We start from the raw sequence: 22,396 nt of genomic DNA on the forward strand, positions 1-22,396 counted from the left end.
AATTTTGCTCAGTTGTACATGATTATGACAACAGGCATGAGGCAGTCTCCAGGCCATTGTCTTCTTTGGAAGAGAGATGTATAGTGCTTGGAAGTCGGCAGGGATAGTGTGAAGAGCTGCATTCGGGTGGCTTGGTAAATGGTTCTCAAAGTGTGGCCACTGCCCTGGCAGCATCAGCATCACTGAGAATCTATTAGAAATGCTACTTTGGGGACCCGATCTCAGATCTACAGAATAGAAAATCTGGGTGGGCTTCAAAAGTCTGTTTTAAATAGCTCTCCACGTGATTGTGATGCTTGCTCAAGTTTGAGTACTAATGGTTTGGTTGACAGAGAAACTGAAACCTGGAGACATAGAATCTCTGTCCTCCTCACTGACATCTGTGCATTTCTCTAGACTCACTCTGCACCTAGAACAATACCTAGAGTATATTAGGTACTCAATAAGTATTTATAGATGAGTGGGTGAGCAAGAGGAATTAATTATTTTGGCAATTATTTACCTGAGCTAGTTTTTTCCAGTGTAGGAAGTAAGAGTTTAGAATTGTTAATTTTCTTAGGAGTTACAGCGGTTTTTAATTGGGATAAAGTCAGTTCTTAATTGGGATATTTCACTCTCATCTTTCCAGGGCGGTGCTAGGTGTGAGGACACCAAAGTTTGTTTGTTTGTTTGTTTGTTTGTTTGTTTTTAATATTTATTTATTTATTTATTTGACAGAGAGAGAGAGATCACAAGTAGACAGAGAGGCAGGCAGAGAGAGAGGGGGAATTAGGCTCCCTGCTGAGCAGAGAGCCCGACACGGGGCTCGATCCCAGGACCCTGAGATCATGACCTGAGCTGAAGGCAGAGGCCTCAACCCACTGAGCCACCCAGGTGCCCCCCAAAGTTTTTTTAAAATGGAAAAAGAGAAAACAAGAAAGATCTCAAAGAACTCTCTGGTGCAATCTCACAAAACTCTTCAGTGATCTCCTGCATATGTTTTATTAGTGGCAGATAACAAACTCTGAGTTTGGGAGCAATGCTGATAGCTTTCTCTTATGATATCTCTTAAGATAAGAAGTTTTGAGATTGTTTTTCTGTTGCTTAGCAGACCCAATGACAAATCTTATGCTGCAGGAAATATTGCTGGTGATTCAGTCTAAGTAATGGTCTTTTCTCTGAGTAAGTGATGAAACACTTCCGTAGCCTGAATAAGAACATTGAGATGCTGTGGGGTGTTGTCTTTAGGATAAATGTGATTTTTAAGATACAGTTGTGATTCTTCCTCTGAGAGACATGCAGGCCCAATGAATTAAAACTTGACTATTTTCTGAACCACCGTTAACTCCTACTAGAGTTTTGTTTCTTTATTCCTTATCCGGAGTGTTATATGCTCTGTGATTTATCTGATTCTCAAATTTATATACTACCACTGGATTCATGATTAATGTGTTAATTGATAAAGATTGGCTGGGTAAAGAGAATTATATTATTTTTGAAAACAAAGCTTTAGGAATTTTTTTAAAGTAGTAATTTAGGCCACTGTGTCTTTGCACTGCAACCTTTAAAGTTTCAAATATCAAATACTGTGTATTTTCCTTTGATATTAGTCATACATACTCACCTTTTACTCACTTTGGCTGGATATGTGGTCCTCAGATTTTAACATCAGAATTGCCTGGATGTCTTATTCAAATTAGATTGCTAGGTTCTGCCTCCAATTTCAGATCCAGTTAGGTCTGGGATAGACCCCAGGACTTTGCACTTCTGAGGTGTCCAGGTGATGCTGGTGTTAGTGGTTCAGGAACCATACTTTGAGAAACACTGGGCTAGACACTTAGATTTCATAAAGTAAATGCCTATTAAAACAAAGTGGCAAATCATTTAGGTAATAATCCATATTACAGTTATAATCTACATTACAGCTAGTCTTTTTAATGATAAATGGTTCTACAGCTCAGCTACGTAATACTAAATAAAATGTTATAGTTTATAGAGCATTTTCTGGTACTCTGTTACATTTGATCATCATCAACAGCACCATGAGCCTAGGCATTGCTATTATTATCCCTATTTTGTACCCAAAGCCCAAGTGAGGTAACTTCCTAAAATCAAGACTTAGAAATTAAGTGTTTAGTGATTTTTTAAATGTAGCGGTCTCTCTTAATAAATATGGTCCTTTACTTCGATCAGAGCATTCCTACCAGTTGACAACCTCCATAGAGCAACATAATAAATCCCTACGAAAAAAAATCTCCTTCACTAGTTTGAAATTTTATTTTTTCAAATGCTTTGCCTAAAGCCAGTGATTCTTAATTTTGGTTGTACATTGGAATCACCTGGAGAACTTGGAAAAAATTCTGATGATTGGGCCCGCACCCCGGAAGTTCTGATTTAATTTGTCAGGAGTGTGGCCTGGACATCAGATTTTTAAAAACTTCCTAGGTGATTCCATCATGCAGCCAAGGTTGGGAAGTCCTGCCACTGAGGCTGATGGAAAGTTCTTTAGTATTCAGATAATTTGCATTCAGATACAAATGCCATTGGTAGTATTAACTCACATTTCTGTTGCTAATTAGCTACTAGTTAAATAATGCAAATATTAATGAGATTTATTTATAAGTATTTGGGGTTGAATAGTAGAATAGGACATCAGTGTAGGGAATGAAAAATATAGTAGGATGCCAATTAATTTTATCATTTTGTTTAGTGTGGCCATCAGCCTTGGACATGCCTTTAGAAAGCTCTTTTTCAGTTTATTTACATGCTCTCTTTAACTAATGGATCACTTATAAGCATCCAATCAATGCTTTTGAAACTTACTGAAACTATTGTTTCTTAACCTTTTCACTAAGACCTAGTGAAAGTGTGCTAAGTCCAAAGTTCTCCCTCTAATTTCAAATTTCTGTGGTACTTAAGGGAGTTACAATGAATAAGTGGTTATAAACTCAACCAAGTTTAATTTAAACACACAAGTCAGAGGCAAATGGCTCCTGTTTTATTTAACTCACCATTTGGGAAAACTGATAACTTTTTTTTTCTCTTTGTGACATGGTTCTAGAGGAAGTCATCTATTGTTTTAGGAAATTTTGTTTCATTAGGAAATGAGTTTTTGCAAAATGCAGCAGTATTCATGATAATTTCCTTCTCTACTGGCTGGCTGTGCTCTCATTTCCAACCATTTAAACCATTCTTTCTTCCCTCACCCCTCCTTTTATCTGATGCAACCCGTAGGCTTTAAAGCAAAGCTTTGCAAAGCTAATTAACTGAGAGTCACTGCACTGTTGCGTTCAAGTTTGTACCTGTTCTGTTAAAAAGAAAGTCTTAAGAATGCTTTATTTGTGATGCAAAGAAAAGTCAGAAATACATGAATATTTTACATGTATTTTTTTAAATTTATGTTCTAAATATAGTCTTTGGCCTGCAATTGCCTTTTTTGACACCGGCTGATTATTTTCTCTAAATTTTTTTTCTAAGGTTTTCTTTATCTTTGTATAGAAGTACAAAAATTGCATAGAAAAGAACTCAATTTTGTCAGGTTTCTGCTGACAGATCTTGGCATCTCTTTGTTGAACATTGCCTGGCAGCTCAGAGAGAAAAAGATAAGTTAAAACTATAGTTATATTGAGAAGGAGAAGGGAGAAGACAGTTTTATTTTTAGAGACAATTTTGATTTTATTTGAAGATCAAAGTACAGATTTTTTTCATGTATATATACGATGGGGTTATTCGGGAATGTTTCCAATCAATTGTTTTTGACCACTTAAAATTTTATCATTAGTTTTTATTCTACGTTTACATAGCCTAATTAATTTTTCTCGTATGTTTCATGCTTATTTAGATGCTTATTTTATTTCTTTTTCTTTTTCTTCCCTGGATGTCATCTTAGGCCATGTGTTTGTGTGTGTGTGTATATGTGTGCGTGAATAACATACAAACTTAAAAAATATTCTGTGTGTTTCTTCTGTCTAGCTAGGACAAAATTTTTCTTTTAATTCACTCTTTTTGCGATTTCACCTGATTCATCTGGATTCTTATACATATTGGAGGTGGTTTCTATTCTTTAATATTTTTAGGATGCTTTATATAGTTTCCAACTACTATTTTGCATTTTCCTGATGTAGGCCCATATTTTTCAAACTGTACCACAGTGCCCCAGAATACTGCAGCAAATTCACAAAAGATACAGCAGGATGTTCTATGTTTTCGATGGAAACACAGTGACGTTGGTCATTTACCACAACAATTATTACTAAGTTGTTTGGACCTAACTACTTAATAAGTAAAACTCTTAGATATTTTTTTTTTTTCTGTCTAGGAGGGCTGTGAAAAAATTACTGAGACATTAAGGGTGTCATGAACCAGGAAAGTTTGAGAACTCTAGATTTAAGGTAAAATGAGTATCATTAAAGTAGATTAAAATTAGTCATCTCCCTTTCTTCCAATAGATGTTGAAATTCATTTCATAAAAGGAAAAAAATGCTTATAAACTCCTTAATCAGGGTCCTGGTGATGTTCAGAATTTAAAATCAGAGCCTCTTCTGTGCTTCCAATTAAGGAACTAGAGGTCTTGAATACTGTGTAAACCTTTCCTTCATATTTGCATTAAGTTTTCCTTCTTTTGTGTCCTGAGTATGTTTCCTTCCCCCATCTCTGTTAGTTCAGTTTAAGATTGTGGGTGATTAAAGCAAAGAAGAAGAAGGAGAAGGAGAAGGAGAAGGAGAAGGAGAAGGAGAGGAAGAGGGGGTGGGAGAGGGAGAAAGAAAAAAAGAAAGAAAGAAAGAAGAAAAAATACCCTAAATATGTAAAAGAGAACTGATAGCGAATTTTTCTTTGTAATTAACTACCTAACAAGTTTATGTAATAATCTACACAAGTTCATTTATTTTATTGTATTTTATTTTAGATTTTATCTATTTGAGAGAGAGCTCAGGAGCAGGGAGGAAAGGGAGAGAGAGAGGGGGAAGCAGGCTCCCTGCTGAGTAGAGAGCCCAATGTGGGGCTCAATCCCAGGACCCTGGGATCATGACATGAGCCTAAGGTAGATGTGTAACTGACTGAGGCACCCAGGCGCCCCTACACTTTTCCGTTTATTAATGACATAATTTTCAAGTTATTTTGATAAATCTGTCATGCAGATTGTTTTGGCCTGTTTAAAAAGTTGGATATTTCTACATTGTTTCTATGGAATGTTTGTTATATATTTCATTTTTGAAAATGACACAACACAAGAATAATGTGCACTTAAAAGTACAGCAGTTTGGGGTGCCTGGGTGGCTCAGTTGGTTAAGCGTCTTTGGCTCGGGTCATGATCCCAGGCTCCAGGGATTGAGTTCCACATCAGACTCCCTGCTTAGTAGTGAGCCTGCTTCTCCCTCTCCCCCTGCTCATTCTCTCTCTCTCTCTCTTTCAAATAAATCAAATCTTCAGGGGAAAAAAAGGTATAGTAATTCCATTATAACAAAACCATTTTAAAATTGTCTTTTAAAGGTAATTATTAGAAAAAATATAATACAATCTTGAGGCTTATACTAATACCTGACTGAAAGAAAACATCTCTCATAGTACCAGATAAAACAGGTAAATGCCTTACATTTTCACAGATGTCCTTTTAATTTCTTCACTAATTGTAAAATACGTAACATCTTTTTAAAAGATTTTATTTTCGAGGCTCCTGGGTGGCTCAGTGGGTTAAGCCTCTGCCTTTGGCTCAGGTCATGATCTCAAGGCCCTGGGATCGAGCCTCGCATCAGGCTCTCTGCTCAACAGGGAGCTTGCTTCCCTCTCTCTCTCTGCCTGCCTCTCTGCCTACTTGTGATTCTCTCTGTCAAATAAGTAAGTCAATAAATCTTTTTAAAAAATTATTTTTAAGTAAACTCTACATCCAACTTGGTGCTCAAACTCACTACTCTGGGATCCAGAGTCATAGGCACTACCAACTGGGCCAGCTTGGCACCCCAAGCTACCTAACATTTTAAAATCACTAATAATGGTCAATTCACACTATTAGTGAACTAACAGAATGTGCTTCAAACAAATGAGTGTTTTCAGAGTCTTTTATAGACACAATAATATGTAATATGTATTACAGCTTATAAAGTATACACTGTAATTTTGATACAAATTCAGAGTGGAGAAGCCCCAAAATGGGGCAGAGAGAAGAAAACAAAATCCAATTATTTTTCAAGATTCAAAGTAGACTTGATTGAAATCAAGTATGAAAGACATAAAAAGGTCATATCTTATAACTAAGTTTACTTCTCTTTGATTTAGGATTTATCATCCTTAAGTTACTTTCAGATTTAAGTAAAAAATAACAGATGGAAATTTTAGTTTGAATAATTAGGAGGACTTTACTCATTGCCATTTATTTCCCTTTGAAGAAATATAGTTATATAGTTAGTTTTTAAGGAAAATTCCCTGCAAAAAATCCTTTCTGTTTGAAGTTACACAATGTACTATTGTTTGAAACTATGAGCGTCATTTTACATTTGATTCCTGTATACACCAACTTAGACATAAAATAGATCACTGTGATATTTTTAATAATACAAACCCCTCATAAAAAGTGACTTGAATTTAGAAAAATAAAGATTTATATTCATCTGTGTTTGTTGTTCCCAGATTTTCTCTTTGGTCTTTGAAATGTAAAATAGTTGTAGAACTAGACAAACTCTATCATTGCTCTGCGCATGGCTTTTCCCTATTCACTTCTCCGGTATCCCCTTCTTTTAGGTCACTTTCAATGTTGGGAAGTAAGAGTGCCCTATAATGTATGGGTTTAGCTGTGCCAGGCATCATAGCAGGGCACCTGTGAACATCTCAGCTCTGGATAGCCTTGTCTCTGTAGCTCTCAATGGCACTGGCTCAGTTATCATACATGGCCTGAAGAAGAGCAACAGCTCTAGGCAACTCATGCTCTTGGTTGGTTCACACTTCTAGAGGAAATGTTTGCTCATTTGTTTGTCTATAATAATTATTTCTATTTATCTTTTTACTTAAGCATGTGGCTTCTCTTATATAATACACCTAAAATTGTTTTTGGAATTCTCCTGTGCATTTTCAATATTATTTAAGCTTTCTAACTTCTTTTAAAAAGTCTTACATATGAAAGTTTGGTGTGGTAACCTGATTTTTTTTACTGTTTACTCCTGCATATTTTGGCTTGTATTTTCTCTGATGTTAGGATGTATAGCTGAAGGCAAGAAGTCTCTGCTGACCCCAACATTTCCCCTGGTGCTATTTTCCCTCCTGTTTCATCTCGTTTCTATTGCTTTAGAGATTTTATTCTTCCCTAACATGATCAGGGCCTGCATACATGTTCACTCACTGAAAAACTTGGGTAAGGCTGAAAGCAAAATTTAAGTGCATTCCTATTGTATTAATGACTTGTGTGTCACAGGTCATGTTTCACTTCACAAACATTTTGTCCTAAATAGCATTTTTAACAGTCATAACATTATGCATCTTTCAAAATACATAAAATCCTTTTGGAAAAAAATTAAATCTTTTTATTTTGTTTTTATTTTTATTTTTTTAAACCTTTTTAAATGCAAACATCATCCCAATTTTATAGGAACTTCTGGTATTACTATTCCCATGTTTTTTTATTTGAGTAAATTAGTAAGCTATACAGCTTTTTTATAACTCAAATCTGAAATATTTGCTCTTTGGTTCTAAGAAAGTAGCTGGTGCTATCTATAGCTAGAAGAAAAGCTTTGGGGATGCCTAGGTGGCTTAGTCAGTTAAGCCTCTGTTCACGTCATGATCTCAGGGTCCTGGGATCAAGCCCCATGTTGGGCTTCTCATTCAGGGGGGGAGTCTGCTTCCCCTTCTCTTTGCCCCTCTAACTACACACACTGCTCTCTCTCTCAAATAAATAAATAAAATCTAAGAAAGAAAGAAAGAAAAAATAAATAAATAAAAAGAAAATGAAGGAAGGGGAAGGAAGGAAGGGAGGGAGGGAGAAAGGAAGGAAGGGAGGGAGGAAGAAAGGAAGAAGGAAAAGCTTCTGGGCACCTGGCTGGCTCAGCTGGTAGAGCATGTGACTCTTGATCTTGGGGCCATAAGTTTGAGCCACACATTTGGTATAGAAATGTGTACTTGAAAATACAGTCTTTAAAAAAATAAAAGGAAACCTTTTCTATTGGTAATAAACTCAGCACAGTGTATAGAAGTTTAAGGTCTTCTACTCTCAACATCATTTCTCCAAAATTTTTAGTAAAGTATCAAAAACAAGCTCCTATAGATTTCTTTTTAGTATAATATGAGTCAATTCTTTACTGGAAACTTGCCTCTCACAAATTCCCATTTCTAGCTGTGTTCTGCCTCTTGACATGTTTACCCCCTATCATGTGTATGTCTATTGGTAAGAACCCAACCACTGAAACGAGACTACAAAACTAAAGGAATTTAACAAATGTGTGTTTTCCAGACTTATTATTCTGTAGAAAATGGGGGCAAAGTGGACATAAAAGGGAAAGAAACTGAACAACTGAATTGTGGGAAAGAAAAGAGGAGATAATTTTCATAAAATTTTGAATCTGGAAGAAACATTAAAAATGATTTAATTTGATTGCCTTGTTTTACCCAAGAAAGTGAAAACTTACCTTAGGTCATTTCTCTAAACTGCCCAGAACTCACAAAAAGGTATAATAACAAGAGAAAGTAAAAAGGGATAAGATAGAAAAGAGTGCTTAAGATCACTGAAGATCAGGGAAAGAGAAATCAGACAACAGTATAACAAGATAGGAGGACTGTAAAACCAAAATGATTAGACCTGAAAATGTATTATTTTATTAGATGAGGTACTTTCCATAATGTAATTATATTGGCACTTGTCTTATTCCCATTTTAATGTAATCTTACTGAAGTCAAAACTATCTCACTAATTTTACCCCTTACGATAATGAAAAACCATACCTTAGATATAGTAGGAATTAGGTGAGTTAAATTAAGTGAGACACTTTCCATGGAAGACATTCCTGTTAATATCTAATGAATGGTAGAAAATCCCTCCAGGGAGGGGCGCGTGTGTGGCTCAGTTAATTAGGTGTCTGATTCTTGGTTTTGGCTTGGGTCCTGATCTCCCAGTCATGAGATAGAACTCTGTGTGAGACTTGATATTCTCTTTTACCCTCTCCCTTGGCCTCCCCCCGCCACTCACTCACTCTCTCTCTCTCTCTCTCACTTTCAAATAAATAAATGATATCTTAAAAAAAGAAAAAAAAAAAGATTCCCTCTTGGGTTAGTATGATTTCAAATAAATGCAGTATGTATATGCCCCAGCCTACCTTACCATCATTAAACAGAGTCGCTGCAGAAAAATACAATATTTTAAAGTTGCATTGTGTGTGTGTGTGTGTGTGTGTGTGTGTCTGTGTGTGTGTGTGTGTGTGTGTGTGTGTGTATAATCCTGTGTTTCCTTGGAACATCTAGTTTTGCTTAGGACAGAAGGGAAGACACTGGGAAATACAGTGAAATGAAGCCTTTGAAAGATAAAAACTAGAAGGAAGCAATTCAGAAGAAGAAAGTATATGCCTGGGGCAGATAGGTACACTGGGTGCCTGCTGTTAGATCCAACGCAGATGGAGTTTACTCTGCCCTGCAAATGTGTGTGTCTGGCCAATAATCACACAGCACAATAGCCAGATTCCATCAGTGAGAGGCAGAGCAAAGAGAATATTCCCCTTCCCCCTGGCACTTGTTGCTCTTTGGATGCTATCTACAGTGAAGATTTAAATTAACATTGCTAGCTATATGCTCTACATATTTTGGTTATATAGAGTGTTGTCTTGGTTGCTAGCTACTTTAGATGCAGTGGTTAAGCAAATTGTTGTCTTAGCCACCAACAACATTTGTAGTATAAGCTCAAACATTTTGACTTTTTTCTCCCCTCTTCCTCTTTAGAAAACTGTTTCTTGGGTAGATATGATGCGCTATGCTGCTAGGTTAAGTTACCTAGATGTTGGTTAGCCCATCAATCCCAAGGATGCATTGATACCTCTCTTTATACCTCTCTTTTCATTATGGACTCACTCACATGTAGTTATAGACTGCTTATTCACCAACTGAATGGTCTAAGACTGGAATCCTGAGTCTTGAGAGTAGATATGAGAAGACTTAGAAGGTCTTTCTCCTGCTGCCCCATATACCTCTTGGTTTAACAAATTTCAAGTGAACTTTAGGTGGTAATTTATGAGCATCAGGTTCCCTCCTCTCTGCTTTTAAAATGATCAGCTGTTCTGTGAAAGACAATGTATTGCCAAATATTGTTACAGATGAGTATATAATAATTATAAAATTATTTAATTTTATGAAAAAAGAAAGAAGTGGGATATAAGAACATTGAACAGCCTGTAAGAGGAATAGAGAAGGGATTGAAAAGGAGGAGAGGAAATTGAGAGGCACTATGGTCTCTGGAGCCTTTGCTCAGGATTGGCCCTAGGAATGTGGCTGCTGAGCAGAAGACCCTGTGGCCTTCACTTGAACCATCACCATCTCCAAGAGTAAGCATAGTGGTTGAAGGATTCCATCTAGACAGACTTGCAGTTCCCTGGGCTTCTATATAACTTTCCTGGGCTTTATGTTCTTTCAAAATACTAAAAGCCATTTCCTGATAGTCAGCTAGAGCAGTGATACAAGTTAGGTCCTCCTTCTTCTCACTGGACAAGAGAAACTTTGGTAGGAAAATAGATCATCTATAACTTTTTTAAAAAAAGATTTATTTATTTATTCATTTGAGAGCATGAGCAGGGAGAGGGGCAGAGCAAGAGGAAGAGGGGAAGCCAACTCTGAGCTGAGCATGGAACACGTTGCAGGGATCCACCTCATGAGACTGAGATCATGACCTCAGCTGAAACCAAGAGCTGGTCACTCAACCCAGCGCCCTGGTCATCTGTAACTTTTAACTATTGGCTGAAAGTTAAATATTAAATATAAGATCTGATCAATTTAAACTTAGAGACTAAAATTAATGGTTATGTTTATATGTTAAGAACCATCATATTTGACTCTTCGATAAGCAAATTAGAAATCTCTAAACATATCCACCCATTTTAGAGAGTTTAAGTAAATATGTATTAGTAATGACATTTTGGTACTTAAATTTCATGATATGAAACCATTAATTTTTTTAACCATGGAAGAGAGATTATGTTAATTAAATAAACAGGTATAGAATTTGCATGCTGGTAACTTTAGATGTTTAAGAATAAAATGTGATTAGTACAGTTTTAAAGTTGACCAATTATATTCCGTAGAACATCTGCATATCTCCAGGGGACATGGACACTAGATTACTAGAATTTTGTTTTTGATTAGGCATTTCTGACTGGCCATGTGCACATTTTCTGTTTTTGGTTATAAACCGTAAGTCTTTAGATTTGAAGACATAGTGATTTTTTGTAACTGGATGTAATTATTCTCAAGCTTTGAATCAACTTCTTAGCAATGTTTTACAGATTACTTTACAATATTTATTTTGTTTTACAGATTACTTTAAAGAAGTTATATATAAGAGGCTTAATCATATAAAAGATTATAAACTCAATCATTTTTCTTTTTGACTTAGTTGAGATTATTTCTACTTGATCTGTATTTTCTACTTTCTAAAGCTAAAACCTTCATTTTCCTTAGTCCCAGAGTATGTGTTTCAAAATCCATCCTAAATTAGGTGCATTGGTTTAGAGTTATCCTGTTGCTACTGATTTAAAAAGAAAAAAACAAAAACAAAAAACTGTGAATCTGCCAAGTGTGGGGGTAAAAGTTGGAAGGGGATTTTTATGCTGCTAGAGGAAGATAGATCAGCATTGTCAGAAGATTTGGAATAGATTCCTGGTATAGTCAGTTCTTGAGTGTGAAATACCACAATGTCTAATAGAACATTTTAGAAGAAAATTAATACAAGATGAATGCAAGGAAAAATGCATCTTCATGAAATATAGAGTAATTTCAGCTGTTTATTCAAGGACTTTAATTTTTACTTCATAAAAATTAGTGTTCTGAAATTTTATGAAACTGAAGTGAACCCCAAAAATGCCCAAATTCCTAGTTTTTAAGAAGTCTGGAAGGCATGACCAAAACTAAGTCAATTTATAATTCTTAGCACTTAGTATCTCTTAACCACAGTTCCTTTTAGTGACTGTTCTCTGTTGAATGAGTGAATGAATGAATGAATGAATGACTTGTCAACCACATTTCAGTGGCATGTTCAGTTTGTGTACTATGTAATTTTAAACTAATTATTGGATCCCACTAAAAAGCAAAATAGCCCTAAAAATAAAGATCCAGAACAAGGATATGAAATTATAGAAATTTTTTATTTTGTTCCTTTTGTGATTTTATTTTCTTTTCCAATTTTTCAACAATAAATGCTATGTAGTTAAGTTTTTCAAGATACATATGTGGTTGGAATTTATCTTAGGATCAGATATAAATCTCACCTCTAATAACTAATATTTCACCTGTGATTCAAATTACAGAGGCCTTGCTTTTACATTAAAGGCTACTTTTAAAAACTAATGTATTATAACCAAATGACATTTCTAGGGCTAATTTAAAAGAAGTAGAATTTTATCTTAACCTGTAGAAACTGAACTGATGTTTCTGACAGTGATGCAAAGCAACATCAGTTTCATTTTGTAGTGTTGAAAATGTTTATTCTTTCCTGAAAAACAACCAAGTATTGAATTGAATGACAACTTTCTTATTGCAAATGTAATCAGATTTTTTATTATTAAATATAATTATCACAGATGGGTAAACTTGTATAAGTCCTCTGTGTAAGTGGATGGTTTGAGTCCCCCTCTCCAAGTATAATCATATTTGAATGGCTTTAAAAAGAATGATCATGCAAACGTACAAAAATAATCCCCTACTCTCCCTAGTAGGAACAACATGTTGAAGGTGGATGGATATTCTGAGTCACTGTGGCAATTGGTAGTTGAATCCTATGACTAATGTAGAGATTTTTGTCTAGGTGGGTCACATGGACTTAGTTATCTGCCCACTGGAAAGATACAATGGGGAGATATTATCTGATGAATACTGTGGAACATGTGTGAATGGATCACAGTGATGCCTGATGTGAATCATTCTTCCCTCAAAAATGTAAAGTTTAATAGTTTTAAAATTCCAAACTGTTGTCACATAAACTGAGATTTGGCCTTTTCTAGCGGTTAGGACGGAATGAATACAACACATATTCTAAGTTGTTTTGCCAGTAAGTTGTTGGCTATGTTTCAGACCCCTAAATTTAGGAAAACCTAAAAATTTATTCAAAGAGATTAGTAAAAGTCTTGGGTCACTACAAATAGTAAAATATACCTTCTTCTACTATTCTCCACAACCACAGAGGCTCCAGGACTTAATAATTTTCCTAATCAGAGTCATAGATTTCCCTATCTTGCTTAGTTAAAAGTATGAGTAGCCTGATGTCTGAGGCACCCCACCTGCAGAATATTCAAGACTCTTAAAGGACGTTGGGGGAAGCATTGATATATGTCTTTTAAGGTGATATTTCCTTCACTAAATGATCTTATTGTACATTGATTTCCCTAATTTGAGATTAAAGTCTTTAGGGTATTATTAAAAGCAGATGAAAAAAAAAAAAAAGCAAAACTGTGGGTTTGTGTGGGGCTAGCTAGGTGTGAAGCTGTGGTTTCCTGGATACCACGCTAATGCTGTTTTTATAATTTCTGGGTAATTTCACTTACCTTTCTGGGTAATTTCACTTACCTGGTTATAGAGATAAGAGGGGGATTAGGGGGATAGTTTATGGTTTTATTTCTAATTCCAGGAGTAACCTGTTACCTCTATATGATCTGAAACATATATCATTGTTTTTAGTTTTACTTTTTCTCTGATATCTTGGTATACCTAGCTTTGCTTCTTTAGATTCCTCAACACTAAAGTAAAAATGAGCTTGCTTAAGTTCTACTCACTCAGGGATGTTTACAAATAACAGTGTGTTTGTGTGCATCTTTGTATTTTGTGAAACGTGAATAAGTTGTGGTGGATATCTTTACCAATAAATAATAAACATAGAATTTTACGATTCTTTTACTAACATATAGAATTTTACAAATTTTATAATGAGAATATTTTTAGCTGTGGCAAACAGTTCACATAGACTAATTTTTAAGACTGAGATAATAATCTTCTGAGTTACTATTTCAAGGAATATATATATAGCTGTTTGACAGTGGTATAATCAACAGAGGGCCAACTCTGTTAAAACAAACAGACTAATGCAGTCTAAAAGAGACCTACGGCAATCTTTAAATTCTAGACTTTGTGGGCTTTTAGAAAAATAAATCTGTAAGTGGAAGAAAAAGAATGAAATGTGTGAATGTAATGTGTTCCTGACAAAGACTAAATTGATGGGATTTGTCCTACAAAATATCAAAAAGTAAATTTGTCCCTATTGTCTTATTTTTAAATAGATAACAATCATTGTTTTGCATTGAAATGTATATTCATACATTTTATCTGATGACCTTCTGGGAAAATAAAGTTTGGTTTTTTGTTTTTTGTTTTTGTTTTTGTTTTTTTTAAGGTAAGCACGAAGAAGAATACACAATGGGAATACAATGGGAATACTAATTGATTAAAATTACCTGAAAACAGTTATGTTTCTAAATATGAGAACAATAATTTTGCCTAAAATTGAAGTATAATGACCAGGCCTTCTCTCCTTTTTAGAGAAGCAGTCAAGTTTTCTGGAACAGATAAGACAGCAGCGATCCAGTGAGGTTGATTCCCCAGAAGAAAGCTATGCATACCTAATTTATTAGAAAGTAGACTACTCTTCAATTAATGATGTCCTCTTTTTCTCAAGGTGTCCAAAGACAGGAGGTGGTCTGTAAAAGATTGGATGACAACTCTATTGTCCAGAACAATTACTGTGACCCAGACAGTAAGCCACCTGAAAATCAAAGAGCCTGCAACACTGAGCCCTGCCCACCTGAGTAAGTAAGAGTGTGAAGTTACAATTATTTTAAGTACAAAGAGAAGAATGCTTAGCTATTCATATTTGGAAACATATTCATATGTTAGAAAAGGGGGTAAAGAATTTCAGAGGGTAAAGATTCCTATTTATCCATAGATTTCAGTTATTAACCCCTTTAAAACAGGAACATCCGTAGATTGATCCTGGCACAGTGCTGGAAATTACCAGATTTCATCAGTTCTAAGGCATACCTTTTCACATTTTAACATCTTGGAGATTGAAATTCATCTTGCTATTGATAGTGTGTTACTTAGGATAATAATCAGTATTGTTTTAATTTTTTTTAACAGTCTATAAAATAATGGTATCTTTTTTTTTTTTAATTATGGTATCTTAAATTCAATAAAACACAGTAGATTGGTATGCAGTCATATCTTTTCCAGATATTTATCCTAAAGGCCTAGAGACTCTTAAAATGTTTGGGAAACATTTTATAATGGAATATCAATGCTTTAATTTGTTGACCCAGTTTTAAGTTGTGTCATCCTAAATCATCCCATCTTCTGCGTGTTGGGCACAGGCATGGAGGTGGACTTCAGACTCATTCTGTTGATTAATGTAGCAGTTACAGTTCTGTAAAGGGATGTATAAGCTAACAGCCCATTCGTGTTAATGATGACTTTTTAAAAAATGTAAATTTAACACTGTGGACCTGCTGTCGGTGAGTCCCAATTTATAATCTGTAAGAACAGTAAGGTTTCCGGGCTGAGCAAAGGCATAATTAGAGACCCCTGCCTGACTCAGTTGGTAGAGCATGCAGCTCTTGATCTCAGGATCATGAGTTCAAGCCCCATGTTGGGAATAGAGATTACTTTTAAAAAATTAAAAAGAAAAGAGGCAGTGACTACATGAAAAAAGACAAAAATGCTGAAGACAAAGATACTGAGTTGGTCATATCTCTGTAGGGCTTTTGCCTATTTGACAACTGTAAGACAGAACATGTGCAAATGGCATTTCATCCTTGTTTGAGAAATCAGGGTAAACTTTATCTCCTTGGTTAACTATCCAAACTTGAAATTAATAGGGAAAAGTATGCAAATGAATTTATATATCTCAAGCTCTGTAGAACTGAAGAGAAAAGCTCTATGTGCAGTAACGACAGAGAAGTCACAGTAAAGGATTCAGGTCCCTAATGTGTTTAAAGCAAGATATGTTCTTTATCTTTGTTTCAGTACAATAATGCCTTATGAACTTTCATTTCCCAAAGTCAGTGTCTGTCCAAATATTTGAATCTCAAAGGGAGATATCCACTGCTAGTATCTTGAAACAGTTTAGGGCAGTGACTACCAAACAAAGAGCACAAAGAATCTGGAGTGAAAGTAGTTTTTATTCTAGGACTTTATTTTTTAAGATGTTATTTATATATTTGAGAGAGAGAATGTGTGTGTGGGCAAGAGAGACAGAGAGCTAGAGAGCACAAGCACAAGCAGGGCGGAAGGGCAGAGAGAGGGGAGACTGGATCCCAGAACCCTGGGATCTTGACCTGAGCTGAAGGCAGGTGCTTAATTGACTGAGGCACCCAGGTACCCTATTCTAGGACTTCTAAAATTTCATGTTTCAATATTATCACAGTATAACTAATTTGTTAAAATCCAGACCCAGGAAAGTATAGAAATATGACCTATAATATGTATTACAAAGACATTTGATTTTTTTTTAAATTTTTAAAATTTTTTTTAATTTGATTTTTAAAAAAATTTTAAATATTTTTCTCCTTTCTGCCAATTATTTTTATAAATTTAACTCGAAAGAAATGGGAAGACTATATAAACTCATGCATAGAAACCAGGGCCAAAATTTTGTTCCTTCCCATATTTCCAACAACTTTCAACATTACTTTCATATAGTTGTACATCTCAACTCATCAAGTTAATTTCCTGACACTCAGGATTTTAAGTATTGTGTTTGGTATTTGATCAGCCATTTGAGACCTCTGAGTGGTCCTTGTCATACCTGTTTTATTTTGGCTTCAACTTTTTAATTTGTTTCAGCTTAAATGCTATTCAAACATCCTTTGAGATTTCAGTGGTTTATCATTCTGTCCCACATGTTGTGGGCTTAGATATTACATTGGAGTTGTTTTGTAAATATATATGTGTATGTATGTGTATGTATACCTATGTGTATACTATATATATACTATATATATGTGTCTATATATATATATTTTAAGGGTAATTGACATTTGAATTAATGTACATAATTAAAATCAAGTTTTCTATCTCCTTTTCTTTTGTAATTCTAAAATAAAAAGTTATTAACTTTTTTTTTAGTTTGGAGGTAAGAAGATGGAATTTGAAAAAGAGAAATAAAAAGAATATGAAAAAGAAAATTTGGGCTGACTTTTTCAGAAAGAGCTAAAGATAGGTATCTAAAATATTACTATTTATTAGTCCATTTTTTCTTAGTTCCTTTTAAATTTCTTTTTTATTCCTTTGAATTCAGACTATGAAAAAGAAAATCTCAATTCTTTAGAATGGTGGTTGTACATCATAGAATTCCCAGTAGACATTGATATTCTAGAGATGAAAATCATTGAAAGACTACTGAATTCAATAATACTTTAAATTAATGTGGAAGAAAGGAAAGGAGATTTTTTTTTAGGTGATAATGTGATAATCATATTTGGTTTTATAATACATATTAAAGCATAAAGTTTTTAAAACACAGATAAGAAGGGGCACCTGGGTGGCTCAGTGGGTTAAAGCCTCTGCCTTCGGCTCAGGTCATAATCTCAGGGTCCTGGGATCGAGCCCCACCTCGGGCTCTCTGCTCAGTAGAGAGCCTGCTTCCTCCTCCATCTCTCTCTACCTGCCTCTCTGCCTACTTGTGATCTCTGTCAAATAAATAAATAAAATCTTTAAAAACATAAACATAAATAAAACACAGATGAGTAAAAATAAAAAAATGAAAAATACCTGTAATACTTAAAATACCACTGTTAATATTTTGAAGTATTATCTCGTCTTTTTTCTATGCTTGCATAGACATGTATATAAAGCAAAATAATATTATATTATTTCTGATGCTCTGTAGTTAGTTCTCAACATATTTTGAACATTAAATATCTTCTACAGAATTTAGTAGATATGTCATTGCTTAATTAATTTATTTTCTACTGCTGAGCAATTGTGGCTGTGTCTTAGCTTTTGCTTCCTTAAGATACCACAGCATCAACAATTTTTGCTATTAAAACTTTGCTCTCTATAACTATGCTCTTATGGTAAATAAGTGGGAATAGAATTCCTTATTCAAGTGGAAATATATTTAAGTCTGTAAAACATTGTCAGATTGTTCTCCAGAGATAATGTATGAGTGTATATTCCTACTAACAGCGTATTAGAATGTAATTTCCCTGAACTGCACAACACTGGATATTATTATTATTATTATTTTATTTTATTTCATTTCATTTCATTTCACTTAATTTTATTATTAGAGGCTGAGTGAGCAGGGTAGGGAGAAGGGGCAGAGGGAGAGGGAAAGAAAGAGATTCTTAAGCAGGCTCCATGCACAGTGGGAGCCCAAAGCAGGGCCTGATCTCACAATCCTGAGATCATGACTTGAGCTAAAATCAAGAGTCAGACACTTAACTGACTGATCCAACCAGGCATCCCTGGATATTATTATATTAGAAACAATCTTTGATTATCTTATGGGGGAAAAAAGCCTTGATACCTAATTGTTGTGTTATGTTATACTTCTTGGATTGCAGATGAGACTGAACATTGAAAAACTATGTCCAGTGGCCATTCGTATTACTTCTTTTTGATTTTCCCTTCCATGGCCTAACCTATACCATTTTTCTACTGAAGTGTTTATCATTTTGTTGCTGATTTCTATGAACTCTTAATGTATTAAGGGTATTAATTCTTTTACCTCCATTTCAAATATTTTTCCCTTGTTTGTCGTGTATTTTCCATATTATTTATGGTGTTATGATCTATTTTTACTCACAGAAGTCTTAAAATATTACATAGAAAATCTATCACACTTTTATTTCTTTCTTAGGTATAATGTTTAGGAAGGCTTTATCCACTCTAAGATTGTACTTTCAAAGTTTCCTTCAAAGTTTTTCTTCTTTTTATAATGTAAACTTTAATCTTCTTGAAATATATTTGCCTACTTTGAGGAAAGGGTCTATATTTATTTCCAAATTCCCAGTTCCATTATTAAAATTCCAAATGATATTTTTAAAATCAGAAATTATCTTTTTAAATAATGAAATACTTCAAATGTCTCTTAGTCATATTGGAGACTTTATAAGGAGGGTGTGGAAAAATAGAGGGTAGTAAGATTTATCTTTGTGCTTTACAAAGAAAATGACAGGACTAGGAAAAATAGATGAGAGAGGCATTGGTAGAGAAATACTAATTGTGTTTATTTGGAAGACCTTGAAGGGCAGAGGAAGCTTTGCCATGAAAAAATTAATGTGCTCATAGCAGCAGCTCTTTTGTGAGGAAACAGTGTAGTAGTCAAGAGGGTAAGGTGAATAGGGACAGGAAAAAAAAAAAACAAAACAAAACAAGAATTCCAGAGGCATTCAGTGAAAATGGTGGGATTCCTAACAAAGGCTCAAATAATTGGAAAAAGGAAAAGGGAGGGGTTGATATTAAAGACCATGACTGATAGCAAGCTAGTGCCCCACCATGAGAAAAGGAAGTAATGCTGAGCTGGAATCCAAAGAGAATGACCAAGAGCTCAGTTTTGACCATGCTATCTTTCTATGGCAAGAATGTTTCTATATATGGCCTCATGTGAAGAATTCTTGAACAGTGAATATTATTCCTGTATGATACTGTGGTTTTTAAAGTTGTAAAAATAAGAGGGGCGAAAACAATAGAGTATTATACATTGTGATAATACAGTGACCACAAACTAAGAAACATTTTTTTAAGTAACTGCAATGTGAAAGGCACTGTGCTTTGGGAGAAATGGCTGCCTTGCCTAAAGACAATGTAATTGGGTAAATACCTATAAAAATAACTATAGGCAAAATATGTTAAGCACAATAAGAGAGTTATAAACAAAAGTGCTAAAGGATGCTTGGGCTGGGGAGAAATTTTTACTCGGGTGTTAGGTTAGGTTTTATTTAATGGTATCTTTTATGATATAATGTTTAACAATTATATTGAGTCATTGTACCTCACCCAAGGACAAATATAATATGTTATTTTAACTTTAGAGGAAGTTTCATCATCAAAATTTAAGAGCTGCGGACAATCATAGAAATCATGTAGGCCAACTCCCATTGTGATGAGAGTATGTTAATCTCTGGTGATGTTTTCTCATTGTACCACACACCACTAATCAAATATCTGATGGCACCTGAATACTTCCAGTACTTAATACTTGCTTATTTCATTGCCACAGTCTCAATTGCTGTAATTTCAGAGATATTTATTACATTCTTTTTTTTTTTTTTTCAATTTAGAAAAATCTCAGCTGTGAAATGTCTAGGGTATAGAGACTTATACTCAATATTAGTTTTACTTTCCAATTAATGAGGAATGAGCAGATTTTCTTTTCTTTTACCAACTTAATGTTTAGCAATTTTTTCTAAAACCTATTTTAAAATCAAACAAAGTTGTACCATCTTAATAAGTAATTAATAGTTTACATATTTGAATCTCCCTTTGAGTAAAGATGTTATTGTGAGATTATGAGGATTTTTTAAAAAATTTTGTTATGTTGATTTGTGACAAGGATTGATAATTAGATGCTTGACACTAGGACAGAGGCTGGGAAGTCTCCCTATCTCTCTCTTTTAATCCAAACATCTAATATCAGTTTATTTTCATATGTTCTGCCATTTCCCTTTAAGTTAAAAAGCAAAAATAATACTTTGCTTTTATGCTCGGTGCTTTCTTCAAATATTATGGTTAACCTAGGTTAGGGGAAAATATTTTGTAGTGTCTCTCTTATTCCCTGCCCCCAGTAATATTCTTGTTTGTCCTATTAATGTACAGACACTATGGGTCAAATTGACAGTTTGCACCACACCACTCTTATTTCAGACACTCAAGCCTGAATTCTACAAGTTGTTAATGTCTAATGGATATGAAGACACTTGTGAGGACGAAAACAATTTGATCACTTGGTGTTGGGAAGAGCTCAGAAAGAAGCTTCCCAGTGTTGTTCAGACTATAACAATTCAACCATTGATATTTCCAGAATTTTTGTGTTCATATTTTTATCACCAAATCTAGAGGAGAAAATAAGGAGAAGGTCATCAGAGGGTCAAAGACAATGGCGTGAAGGAAGCTGTATGTCTTAAACTAGATAGAGGAATAAAGAATATGCAGTGGCAAAATTGCCAAACTATTTCAATAACTCGGGTATGATTTAATCCTTTAGAGAGACATGGGAAGGGATGATTTGGTGAGCAATAAAGATGCAACAGGGACTGAAATCAGAGTTCGAGTCAGAAGGGAAATTGGGAGGGTGGTTAATACTTTTACTTTCATACACTCCAAATTAAATGCTAGACTGATACATCTAGACTAAGAGACGTTTGGCAATAAAAGAGAGGGCAAAGAATAAAAAGGCGGAGGTGGACCTGACCTCGTCCAGCAAAGAACAGCAACACCTCCTGAATCACTGCTGTTACTCTGGGCACCTGTGTTTAATTTGAAGGCCTCCATCCCTCTTACATTATGAGACCTAATGAGATCATGGCTGGAGGTGGTATGACTGGACTTTTTGTGGCTGAGTTGTACACATTTCTGTTTTATCCCCTAATCTTGGTGATGAAATCACTGTTGCGAATTGAATCAGAGTTTCACTATGGCTGGCATGCAAGTTATTATTCTCAGTACACATTTTCCTCTTTACCAAAAATGGTACTAACAACTTGGGATCATGTTCATCTGTGGAAAACAAAATGGAAAGAATATGAAAATCCTTTAAATCTCCTCTGGAAAATGACTTAGAAAAACAACATTAACATCAGATTCTCAGGATTAAATCATCATTCTTTAAGTGAATTTTAGGTTGAAAATTTTTAGTTTTTGGAAAGATGTATTCTAACTTTGAGAAACTGGTTAATTACAATATTTTTAAAAGCTGTAACTAAAGATAATACAAATAATAGTGAATAAAGGCTGTTGTTGCATATTTGGCTAACTACGGCTCAAATATAGAACCTAGTACTCTGACTTCACTGAGGTGTTATCTCCTACATACAAAACTTGGCACAATTAACTAAGCTCACAGAAATCGTGAGAAATTTGTTCTTAAGCTTTCATACTCTTCTGTCTAGAGAGTCTCTTAACCTAAGAGTTGAGCATATCCACTGAGGATAGTTGCATAATCTATAATCACAGATTGAAGAAAATGACTTGTGACCTCATGCTTGTGACCTAGATCTTACTAGTTAGCAGAGTTAAGAATGAAATTCAGTGGAGG

At 34.6% G+C, this 22,396-nt stretch overlaps 1 protein-coding gene across 5 annotated transcripts in view; it reads left to right on the forward strand.

Annotated features, from left to right (window-relative positions):
- ADAMTS6 (ADAM metallopeptidase with thrombospondin type 1 motif 6) overlaps window positions 1–22,396 on the forward strand; it is a 289,783-nt gene that overhangs the window by 241,022 nt on the left and 26,365 nt on the right. For all 5 annotated transcript variants that reach the window (XR_004381633.1, XM_032849701.1, XM_032849711.1 and 2 more), the window contains one exon: window positions 14,819–14,948. Coding sequence is in view for 4 of the 5 variants with exons in the window: in XM_032849701.1 (XP_032705592.1) it covers window positions 14,819–14,948 (130 nt within the window). In the remaining variant the exon portion in view is untranslated. The remainder of the gene's footprint in view (window positions 1–14,818; window positions 14,949–22,396) is intronic.

The sequence above is a fragment of the Lontra canadensis genome, unplaced genomic scaffold (genome assembly GCF_010015895.1).
Source record: "Lontra canadensis isolate GAN:19392208 unplaced genomic scaffold, GSC_riverotter_1.0 scaffold4, whole genome shotgun sequence".
NCBI lineage: Eukaryota > Metazoa > Chordata > Mammalia > Carnivora > Mustelidae > Lontra > Lontra canadensis.